Source organism: Haliaeetus albicilla, chromosome Z (assembly GCF_947461875.1).
Source record: "Haliaeetus albicilla chromosome Z, bHalAlb1.1, whole genome shotgun sequence".
NCBI classification, from domain to species: domain Eukaryota; kingdom Metazoa; phylum Chordata; class Aves; order Accipitriformes; family Accipitridae; genus Haliaeetus; species Haliaeetus albicilla.
This window is the reverse complement of record NC_091516.1, coordinates 22,471,255-22,483,609: the sequence shown is the minus strand read 5'-3', so window position 1 is coordinate 22,483,609 and position 12,355 is coordinate 22,471,255. Positions and strand designations below refer to the sequence as shown.

The window sequence follows — 12,355 nt, the reverse complement described above, 5'->3', positions numbered from 1 at the left end:
AGCAAGGTCAGATAGTGACCTTTATTTTTATAGTTGTCCACAGTGAAATGATAGCTGAACTTCCAGATGCAGCATGGAGGTTGGCATAGCTCTGGCAGCAAGGACAAAACCAACTGTCCCTCGTCCTGGAGCTTCAAGGGCAGAGAACTTGCAGCAGTAGCAGAGTTTTTTGGGGGGGGGGGGGGGAGAGAAGGGTTTTTAGGGGGATGGGGAGTTAATGCAAGCCAGGACTTGAAAGCAATTGAACGACTTTCCCACAAGGTCTCCCTGCATGCCAGGGCCCAGCCACTGTGGCTGCTGTCCTTGTTGCATTAATACTATGTTTCTCCAGGCTAACCCTGTTCCCACATACCTATTTATGTTCCTCTGCAAGGAAGTGGTAGAGTTGTTCTTTTTTATTATTTTAACGGAGTTCTTTCTCTGTTCTGGAAAGAATCTTTAGCTTGCGTTCATGTGAAGGAGCCAGGGTGGGGGGTGTGTGTGTGTGTGGGTGTGTAGGCATGTGCACACGTGTGTATGTATGTGTGTGGGGGGGGATTCTCCCAGGACAAACCCTCCTTCCTGAATGGGTTCCCACTGAGATTGACCAAGAGGAACAGAGCCAAAACATGCATCTTGGGTGCCCAGTTCAGCCTGCTTTAACTGATGCACTGGGAGCCTGTGGGTCAAACCAGAAGCAAACCCATGGCAACCTGCACCATGCCCACCTGGCCTCCTAGGTCATGCAGAAGACAAGGTGCTGCTTGACCCATGCTGGCCAGGCAGCTCTGTTTCCCCCAGGATTCCTTCACGTGAGGGACCTGCTCAATCCCGGCCAGCAGACTGGCTTTGGGGAGGGTCTTGGCTTTGCTGTGATCCCTGGCAGCGCTATTCTGGGGGATACATGCTGCAGGGCTGGCTTGCCTCAGCCCCACCTTGTCTGCTCTGGGTAGGGATGCAAACCCACCTTGAGCCGGCTCCTGTGGGGATGCAAACCCAATCTCACCCTGACTCCACACCCCCTTGCAGTAGCAAGGGCTGCAGAAAGTGCCCAGCTTGGTGTCTGCCCTTACCTGGCTTCATTTACTTTTTCCTGCTCGCTTGTCCTTGCTCTCAGGACCTTGCCAGACAGTTCTTGCTTTTAGTGCACGGGTCCCTGGTGCAAAGTGGTCCGTTGGCCAGGACCTGGGAGGGAGTGGGGCCTTCTGCAAGCCTGGGAGAGGGGAGACTTCTCATATCTGTGCAGCTCACAGGGGCAGCCTTGCTGATATGGTGTTGGGGTCTTGTCCTGATCCTTGTGGAGGGGTGCAAGGGAGAAGGGGGACAGAAAGGGGTTATTACGGTTTTAAATCAGGTCCGTGGTAATGGCTTGTGTAAGAGTTCAAGCACTCAAAGAGGTGTGTTCAAGGACATCAGTGCATTTGTGCCAAGGGGAATGTCTTTTATGGTAAATTAACTCCACTTAAATTGAATATTTATTCAAAGGGAAACTCCGGTATTTAAAGCTGGCGTTATCAGCTTTTTGCAGTGTCTGGGCAAAGGAAAAGATGATAGGATTTGGGGGGTATTCTACACCAGACATGAAAATAAATTTTGCTCATTGTGGTTAACCCCGAGTTTGCCTCATCTCTTCTTGCCTAAGCATATGCTCTGAACTTGTCACTTGTCAATGTAGTCTGTAGAGAGAAAAACCGTGGCTGTTGCTAGAACCCTGCAAATCCGAGGGAACCAGGCAAGCACAGCCAGAAACTGAGCTGCGGGGACGCGGCGTGGATTCTGCAAGGAATAACGCATTGGGCTCTTGCTGTTTCCTTTGACATTACCTGTCTTGTATGGGCTCTCCCCTTCCCCCACCCGTCCCCCGGCTTCTTTTAGTTTGTAAATTTATGGGAATTGCAGCTGGTAGACTTGGCAAGCTCCCCTCATTAAGAGCCCTCTTTGAAAATGGGCTGTGTTTGAGCATTTCCCTAATGAGGACAGGACGGGGTTAAAAAGTGACCATTTCATGGTTGACTTGAACCTGCCTACTTTCCTTGGTGTGTCGTTGTGAAATGCCTGACGTGAATAAACTCTCACTTTGGGCAAGGAGGAACTCAGCGGTCCCTGCAGGACGCCGCCGGGGGCTGCGCACCGGCACCGGGAGGCGGCACCGGGAGGCGGCACCGGTGCCGCTCGGCCGCTCCTTCCCGCAGACGGCAGCGGCAGTGCTGGGGAGCTGGTGGGAAGCGGGGGGGGGGCGGTGGCAGGCACCGAGCAACCCCCCCCAGCTGTGCACTGCGTCGCATCCCTCCTCACAGGAGCAGAAATAAGTTTCGTTCGCTGCTTCCCCCCGCCCCTTCCCCAGCCCCCCCGGTAAAAGCTGCCCCGGGAGAATGAAACCAGACCCCGCGCCCTGTTGCTGCCCGGGAGCCGGGACCCCCCCCCCGCGCCCCCCCGGCGCCCGGCAGCAGCCTGCGAGCGCGGGGACAGTAGTTACCGGCGGTGCCGCGCAGCGCCCCCCCCCCCCCCGCTTTGGGGGGGCTGCGGGGGAGCGGCGGAGGGGGCTGCGGGGCGGGGGCCGCCGAGGGGGGAGCGGGGGCGTCTGAGCCCCGCCGCCGCTGGCAAAATCGTACCCCGAAAGGAGGAGAAGGCAAAGAAAAAAAAAAACCTCCTGCAGATGGCAGCCCCCCCCCGCGTCGTCTTCCCGCCTCCCCCCCCCGCAACTTTCTCCCACCAGAAGAGAGGGAAAATGAGGCATGTTTGCAAAACGCGCTAGTTCCTTCTGCAGCGTAGCTGGTGATTAATAAAGAGGGAAGGCAGAGGAGGGGGCTCTGGTGGAGAAGGAATGTGTTTGCAGGAGGAGGAGTGTAAGCGATGATTGTGTAATTAAATAATTAAAAAAAAATACTTGAGCCTCATGTGGGGAGAGGGCTGGAACGGGTTCCAGAGGGTGTAACCGGTGAATTTTTCAACTTCCAAGTTTTTTCGGAGCTGGGGGCGCGGAGGTGGAGGGGGCCGCCGCCGCCGAACGACGGCGGACGCAAAGCGGGAGGGAGCGGGAGGCACAGATTCGCCCTTCGGAGTTTCCGAGAGAGGGATCACTTCTATCGGAGCGGGCGTTTGGAAAGCCGCCTCTCGCCGCTCCCCGCAGGGCGCGGGCGGAGGGAGGGGAGGGAAGGGAAGGGAAGGGAAGGAAGAGAAAAAGGGAAGGGAAGGGAGCGGGCCCAGGGCCGCCGGAGGAGCCCGCAGGCCGCGCGCGGCCCGCCCGGGGCGCGCTCCCGCGCCGGCTCGCGCCCGCGGGCAGGATCGCTACCCCGCGAAGTTTCGCCTGCCATCGCTCTCCGGGATTTTCCTGCTCCCCGCTTCGGGCCGTGACTTTGAACTTTCGAGAGCGTGGTGACAGTGCCGTAATAACCCACCAACAGCAACTTCTTGGAAAAAAAAAAAAAAAAAAAGGCCAAATAAAAAAAAAAATCCTCCCGCCCACCTCACCACCCCCCCCTTGAGTCCTTCCCCCCTCATCTGCAAAACAACCAGCAGCAGCAGCAGCAGCAAAAGCAAGACTCCTGCGCCGCCGACTAGAAGAGGGTTAAAAGTGTAGATTGGATTTCACCCCGGGAAATCTAGCACACGGAGTGAACTTGAATCTTTGGCTATTTAAGGAGGACTGGGGTTTGTTGTGAAGTTGTGGTGATCCAGGGCAGAGCCCCGTCCTGATTGATTTCATCTTCCTTGAGTCTCAGATGACTGTAAAATCAATAGATGAAATTATTTCTTTTTGAGGCTTTTCTTAGAGACTCTCCGGGCAGCGTGTTCTCAAAGCGAAGTCATGATGTATTCTCCAATCTGTCTCACTCAGGTATAGACGCGTTTTATTTAATTTATTTGTCAAATTATTTGTTTGTTTGCGTGCGTGTTTTGTTTTTTTTTAATTATTATTTTTGTATGTATGTGAGTTGTTAATGAGTCATTGCTAGTAGTTGTAACGGGTTAAAGCGCAGTTGTAACCGCTTGTCACATCCAAACTCCTCTCGCAGGAGGGAATAGTAGAGAATAAACTGCACCAGGCCATTGTTTTGGGGAGATCCATTCAAAGTGTCACCCGTAGACAAATACTGTTAATTGTTGGTGCATGAGAAGTCAAAGGTTAACAAAATGGAAACGAGCATAATTACGCTAAAAAGCAGGTTTGAGAAGTGTTGGTTTGATTGGAATCGAACGGTTTGCTCCCGTTTCAGCTCGCCGCTTTACGCAGGGTCTAATGAAAGGGTTTGAAAGGAAAAGTGCTGGTTCTGACAAAAAAAAAAAAAAAAAGAAGACGGAAAAAAAAAGAAAAAGAGCGCTCGCCGGTGCGAGGTGCTCCCGTCTTATGCTTAATGAATAACACGTAGCCTGCCAGCAGCGAGGGCGATGCGAGCGGGGCTGACCGAGCCGTGCGGCGGCTTCTTCTCCGGTCGCGCCGGGGCACGGCGTTCCCCCCCCGCCCCCCGCCAAACCGCCCCGCTCCCGGACCGGCGCGCATCCTGCCGAGCGGGGGGGGGAGCAGCTAGCCGGGTTTCACAACCCCGCTGGCAGCCGCTTTCCAAGCCCCGACGGCGGCTGTCACCGGGACGGCGGGAGGGAGCGGGGCGAAGGGGCGGCCGGCGCGGCGCGGGGCCGCGGAGCGGGGCGCGGAGGGCGCGGGGGGGGGCGCGGGGGGCGGGGGGGGGCGGCCCGAGCGGGGGTCCCCGCCGCGGCAGGGTGCGGTTTTTGAGACCGGGGCGGGGGGGGGGGAAGGTTAGGGAGCGGGCTCGGGAGGTTCCGCGGGCGCCCCAGGAGCGTCCTTGGGCGGGCGGGCGGTCGCGGGGAGCGATGCGCCGGCGGCGCCTGTCCGGAGAGGAAAGCCGGTCTGTAAAGCCAGGGCATAGTTTTCAGAAGCTTTTGTGAAAGTCCGTCTTAGGAGGACGTGATTGATGTAAACTGATTAAGCGATAACTGCTCGTTTCCACATTGGTGCAACAAATAGCTAAAGAAGCAGAAAATGTGCGAAAGTAACGTCTCCGGCAGTACTGTTACTAAGCGGCCGACGAGGCGCTTACAGTTGCACGGTGAATAAATAAATGCGATTTAAGTTATTCCACAATTAGAAAGCATTGTAATTCAAAAGGACTGAAGGATTCATAAATTGTGAATGAAGATGGAAACGATGATAAGGCTTATTCAGTGATTGGATACAGTCCTGTAGCTTTTTGGCTGACACATTTTTTATTGTTTATATTTTGTTTGGCATCTAAGTGTGATTGACTTAGATATGGATATTTTCAGCAAGTAAACGTGAGCTGCAGTGGAGCAAAGCTGGAAAAGGGTACTGTTGAGATATTTCTTCTTCAAAAGAGAAATGAATGCATGTAGGAAGCGACACGCGTACAGGTACACACTTAGAAATAATTACTTACGATGGAATCTGCAATTAGTAAAAATAAATTCTGTGTGGGCTGTCCAGCCTGTGAGATTATTGACAGGCAATAAGACCTCTGCACCAGAGTATAAACCTGAGGGTACAACTTCACAAAGCGGTTTTTACACTCGAAACGCACAAATTTTCACTACCACCTCTACTACAGCGGGTAGTTAATTTTGTTGTTTCCTGCTCTAATGACTTTTTTTTCCCCCATATGTTTGCTTTTTGGACTCACAGATATAGGAGATTTCCTCATTCTTTACAAATCTGTATTAAAATACTGCACTCAGGTGTATACAAAAACACAACATTGTACTTCTACAGCCATATGTACAGGAAAGCAATTCCTGGCTTTCGTGCATTGATAACCTCTCCATAATATTTTACGGTCACACTGTATCATGTACCACGCAGAGACAGGTCCCATTTAGTGGTAGATACGTGGAACACAGTCACAGTGAATTGACTTTAATTTGAAATCTTCCTCTACCTCTTTGGAATGGTAAAGGCATTTGAAAAATCATCTTTCCTCTCCATAAATTAAAAATTGAGATAACACTGGCAATGAGAATTTGTACTTTGTGTTATTTATTTATTTAAAGCAAAAGATTGATTAATCTTGAATAGCAACTGAGTTAAAGTAGGACTGCCAAAATTGTTCTCTCTACTGTGTTCTCCGTCTGTAGGGCTCTTGCTATGCATGTTGACTGTGGCAGTGTATGCTCAGAAGCAAATATTTTGGTAAAAGTTCTGAACATGGAACACCTGTTTGGACTGAGCTCCTTGGGAGTAGTTCAGTTTGTGCTGAGACAGCTCTGATGCACCTTTCAGAAACAAGTCTAAAATCCAAAGTACAGCTTTAAGACAAACCTTGTCAGTTCAAATGATACCCATCACTCTTTCAATAAAAGTTTGATGGGTGTAAAATAACTCCAAGGAAGAATGAAGACTTACCAAATGCAGTTTAATTTTGGGGGGGTCCTTTCCTCTCCTTCTTACATGGCTCTCTCCCCCTGTTTTGGAATAAGTATAAACTGCATTTATCTCTCTTGCTGAGGCATGATAGGATGGAGTTACTGCATGCCTTTAAGTGCTTGGTCTCTTGTGGTATTTTTGCCGTGGTTTATTTTTATGTTATGGTGGTCCAGGAAACTCAGAATATGTTGTCATTTTCTTTTCCTCCTGGAATGTGTTGTTTCATTAGGCACAGAGAAAATCCATGCAGGGAAATTGAGTACATGAAGTCTTCTGTATAAAATTTCTGGACTTCTGCCAGGTATATTTATTGTGTGGTCCTCAGTTCAAACTTGCACGCATTGATACAAAGTTTATAAAAGTGGAAGACAGGAGAAGGGAGCTGCATTTCCCCTTTACCTTTTCCAAAAAGAAATCTTGGCCTATTTATCACCATCAGATGACTGGTATTTTTCCCTTTATTTACAAGCTAAATGGATATTATGTAGTAAGTTCCATTTTAATTTAAATTGCCAGTGCACAATGGTTCACCTGAGCCATTTGATATGACGTTTGAAAATCTTACCTCCATAAATCACTTTATTGCAAGAGCAACTGTGGCACATGGATGAGTGCCACATAAAAAAAATATTTCTATATTGCCTGTATGAATATTAAGGGCGGAAAAAAATCAAATTCTGTAGATGGCTTTTTAGGAGGTTTAGTGGGGAACGTGTGTGATTCATTGCGAATCTCCATTTAGGATCATTTTTATGGGCACTTCTTCTTGTCAAGTAATGTTTCATTTGAAAGGACTCCAGATGCACAATGAATCTCTCAAAGATATCTGGTAATATGGCTTTAGAACAGGATGTTATTTGCTGTGTTTCTTCTTCACACTCTTTCACATATATTTGTATCTTTAGGACTTAACAGTAGTATGAAAGAAAAGCCAGAATACAGTTTTAATAAGTTGTTTTTTGTCCCCCCCCGCCCACTCTTTGAAAAAGAAACAATAAAATACTACAAATTGGAATTTAAAAAGTGGGATTTTTCTCTCTAAGATTTTCATAGATGTAAAATGCTATAGGTAATTATTGGTAACACTATGTGCCTTACCTAAAGGCATAGCCATTCCAAAATAGTTTGTGGTGTTCTTCTTCAAAATGAAAACTATTCTAGTATTCTAGTAGTGTAGAATATTTCCACATTAATTTTATTGCCATTTTAAGTTATAAATGCTGAAATCTGTTTAGATGTAGGGGAAATCATTGTATCGGGGCAAAAATTCATCTCTCCCAAAGCTCTTCAGCCCCCTGCCTTTGCCCGGCCTTTAGCCCCAGCTGTTAGAATTTTCAAAATCTGTAGCAGGTCTGTTTTATTCAGTCTAAAATGAATTGTAAGGATTTCACACTGCACAGTCTTTATGCTTATGTTAATTTTTAAAAAAAATTTTATTTGAATATTTCGGTTAAGATGAATTCTGTAGAAGAAAAAATAAACTTTCTTTAGTAGTTATAATTGAGGGGGGGAAAAAGCATGGCATCAGAAAGCGTATGAAGATAGGGAAGTCTTATCATGGGCTGTGGTTACTCAGAGCAGTATTGCCTTCCCACACAAAGAACAGATTGTGGTTTAACTCTTTCCATGGCCTAGTTTTATGTGCCAGTATAGTATCAGAATTGTTCAAATCTCTGCTGGAAACTACTAATCAGTTTAATTATTGCCTTTGTGGCTCTTTGTCAAGCATCATACTGTAATGCAATTGTTTATGTCCTGAATTATCTTCCTATATTGTCTCTCTCCTCTTTTTTTCTTTTTTTTTTTTTTTCCTTTTCTTTCTTTTTTTTTTTTTTGTTGTGAAGGTAACATGGCCATACCTAAACTGCTTGCAACTTTTCTGTTGTTTTCTGTTTGATTTGTGGATGGTTAGGGAAGAGAGGTAACTGGATCTAGTGGGTTTTTTTACCATTCAGGAAATTTTGAAGTTTGTTTGAAATTTGAAGATTTAAATACTCAATTCTTGGCCTGAAGCTTCTACAATGGCAGTCTGAACTCTGTATAATTGAGACCATTAGTTATACTTTCATCATTTTTACCTAATGGAGTTAATCAGCCTATTGATTAAACATAATTCATTCCGTGCCTAGCAGCGTAGCTAAAATATTAGTTTGTTAATTGTATTCTTGAAAATAATTGTATAAAAAAGGTTCAGTTTTAGTTTGATTGCACCGTGCCACTCAGTATGATGAGCAATCTGCATGATATTTAAAACTAAATGTGCCTGCACACAGGGAGAAAGATACCACCTCTAAGGTCTCCCTTCCAAACTGAAGTGCAGTAATGTTTGATAAGCAGATCGCGCTGTTTTAGACAGCGGATCTACTCACGGAAAAGAGGCATTAGTTTTTGGGAAAGGCCTACTTAGATATTAACATGAATGTGTAGGATGGTACTTTAAGCAGACAAAATGAATTAATTTAATTGCTATAGGTTGTACTTGTAGATGACAACTAAGCATTACCTCGTTAATGTAATCCATATTGCTGCTAGGCAGAAGATAAGAACTTGCAGGTGAAGCCAGATGACAGAAAGGGATATTTTGGAACTGTAAATAAATTGCATGGATTTCACAAAAGCAGCATTTGACCAGCGGTGCACTCATAATGTCACTCTGCCACAGCATGCAGAAACACAAAGAATGCAAAGTTTGTGCCAAGTTGCCATTTTTCATTGTACACCTCAGATTGATTTTTAAGGGGTTTAGAATAATTGCCACACTCATGTGATCAGTTAACAAATTAACTGACTCTGTGGGGCTTCAAAACACACAGTGGAGCTGCCGGAAGAACATAAATGTAATTTTTGTTCTCAACTTCATAAACTTTTATTTTACAGAGTTTGGGGGTAGTGGGAGGGAAGCCTGAAGAGCTGAAAGTACAGAAGCTTCTGTTCAGGATCTGTATACGACACGCTGTGTCTTTTCCCGCTTTCCCTTACTGTATACTGGTTTCTCTAGTTACCACCACTGGAATGGTGCTGTTTCAGTGCTGGAATGTTGGACGTTTGATAAGAAAATGGATCAAGTTTAATGGCGCATGCTCTTTGTGCCACCAGCAGTCTCTTGCTGAGAGCATGCTCCAAAAGCGGGAACTGTGTGGCATTACACTGAGCATGTATATGCTTTGTGTTTCTGTGCCACAGAGAAGAGAAATGAACTGTGGCATTCGCCTCAGCCTTCTGAACGTTTCTGCTCAGATTTTTTAAAACCGTATAGTGTCCTCTTTGTGCAATGGTACTTTTCTTGATGTTAGCCGTTCACTCAGATATTTAAGTGCTAGAAACAAAACATCTTGTTAGCATCTCTTTTAAATGATGTTGTCTCTGCAGCGCTGCAGGATGAAGTGAGGGGAGGCATACGAAATAAAATCTTCACATTTTTTTTCAAAGAGTGAAATATGGGGAAAATGTGATTCTCTGTGTACTTTTTGTCTACTGCCTGACAGCGGTAGTAATTGTATAAAATATGTTATGCAGAAATTTGCCTAAATTTTAAGTGTTTATTCTCTTCGTCTTGGATTTCACTTTAAGATTTTCAGAAACCTTTCTTGATACTGCTTTGATTATGAGAACTTACTGACTTTGAGTTTTCTTCTTCTCTCTTTTTTTTTTCCCTCCACTTCTTTCCACAGGATGAATTTCACCCGTTCATTGAGGCACTTCTTCCACATGTCCGTGCAATTGCCTATACTTGGTTCAACCTTCAGGCTCGAAAACGCAAGTACTTTAAAAAACATGAGAAACGAATGTCAAAGGACGAGGAAAGAGCAGTCAAGGATGAGCTGCTTAGCGAAAAGCCTGAAATTAAACAGAAGTGGGCATCCAGGCTCCTGGCCAAGCTGCGCAAAGATATTCGCCAAGAGTTCCGGGAGGATTTTGTGCTCACGGTGACTGGAAAGAAGCACCCATGCTGTGTATTGTCCAATCCTGACCAGAAGGGTAAGATTAGGAGAATCGACTGCCTGCGACAGGCTGACAAAGTCTGGCGTCTGGATCTAGTCATGGTGATCCTGTTCAAAGGCATCCCCTTGGAAAGTACGGATGGAGAGCGGCTCATGAAATCCCCACATTGCACAAATCCAGCACTTTGTGTCCAGCCACATCACATAACAGTATCAGTCAAGGAGCTTGATTTGTTTTTGGCATACTACGTGCAGGAGCAAGGTAGGAAGCAGATTGTTGTGTTTCTATGTTAGTATGTCAAACTCTGATTCCAAGTAGCCCTGTTTCCCCTATGGGCTGGCTTCCAGTGAAACATTATTCTGTGGTCTATAGACGTAATGTGGGTACATATCCATATGTAAATCAGCATGTATACGTATATACTTACATACACACACATTCCTACAGACCTGTGTAAATGACATGTGTGTTTGACATACATGCCTTTCTCTCTTTCAAGACAGAGTGGAACGTACCAAGGTAGTACTTTAGTTCCGCTGAAGTGGCCTTTTTTTTTTTTTTTTTTTGTCGAAAAGCGGCAATATATTGTGTAGTTTTTTCCAGTCATGACTTCAGAAAATGTTCTTCTTGTTTTTCAAGTTGGTTTTTTTTTTAGTTGCCCCAGTACTGTTAATAACAGATGCAGGTGTGTGCAATTGCACTATCACAATAAATAATACAAATATTTATTATTGTCTTTGTAGTTACAAATAATCAAGAATTCATCCGTAAATTGATGAACCTATTATCACTTTGAAGAGCAATTATAGACTTTTTCATGTCTATAAAATAAAACATGAAAAAACTTTAGCACAGAAATACTGCCTTGTAAATACCATGCCTAGTCAGAATTACAGCATACAGCACGTAACAGTTTATTCATATTTTACATCGCTAGCTCATCTTACCTATCTGTGCTTTAAAACAAAGATCCAGGTTGTAATATTTTGAGAGAATTTTCCATGAAAAGTATATTTTCATAATCACACTTGTATAATTAATTTTATTTGGCAGATAATTGAAATGTGGAAAATTGCAGGAACACTATGGAAAAGCTTCTTAAACTTAGTTTTACAGGACAAAAATAAAACCAGGGCCACTGATAATCATGTATCAACTGCTAGTTGTATTGCATATTCAGATAACAATACTTATAGGCAGTTTCCCTGAAATTGTAAATGGCTGTAAGTAGATGAAGGTGTTTTTTTCTCCGATTCTAAGCCTTCTGAAATGCTTTTTCTCTGTGAGGGGTCATTTTGGTTCTTTCTGGGGATTATACCATCCTCTAGGTGTCTTTGTATTGCTGACTGATCAGCAGTAATAAAGCATTTCTTTTTTAGCTACAGATCTCAACCAGGGAAAGTTTGGGTGGCTGCAGATGGTGGGCCATTTCACAACTTGGCCTGGTAGTAGGCAGAAATGGCCTGCAGAAGGGCAGATGGCAGGCTGTTATCTGATGCCCGGTACATAACAGCGGGATTTAACTGAAAAACAAATGCAATGGATTTTGTTAGTAACAAAAAAGTAAAATTGCACATGTCTTCATTTGGTGTGTACGCATTCTTTAAAAGAACAGATACACAACACAACCTTTTTTTTTTCAGTGAATTTCTCTTTTAGCATTTCTTCATGCAAATGGAGCACTATGTTTACATGAACGTATAAATAGGGTTTAATTTTTTGGATTATTCATCATGAAAAAATATGGTTCATTTTTCAGTTTTGGTTTTTTTGCCTGCTTGTATTTTTTTGTATTTTTCTCTCCACAGCAGTAGACAACACTTAGATATTTTGCAGCGAGTTTAAGTAGCTGCAGAGTCTGGTAAATCTGATCCCCAATAACACAGAAAGAAAGATTTCTTTGATAGCATTAAACAAAATAGCTTAATTACAAATAATTTGTACCTTTAAACTCCTTTTGTGAAGAAAAAGTCTAATGATATTTTGAATGCATATATTGCAAGACATAGCTTACTGATTAATTCGAACGGATTTACCTGT

General features: G+C 44.8%; 1 protein-coding gene across 17 annotated transcripts in view; it reads left to right on the top strand.

Annotated features, from left to right (window-relative positions):
• Positions 1–12,355, top strand: part of NFIB (nuclear factor I B) — a 281,568-nt gene that overhangs the window by 100,319 nt on the left and 168,894 nt on the right. For 12 of the 17 annotated variants that reach the window (XM_069776487.1, XM_069776483.1, XM_069776475.1 and 9 more), the window contains exon 2: positions 10,045–10,576. In XM_069776487.1, coding sequence (XP_069632588.1) covers positions 10,045–10,576 — 532 coding nt within the window. Of the gene's footprint in view, positions 1–3,166; positions 3,818–9,390; positions 9,648–10,044; positions 10,577–12,355 lie in introns of those variants that run through there. The other 5 variants (XM_069776484.1, XM_069776479.1, XM_069776477.1 and 2 more) reach the window with 2 other exon arrangements.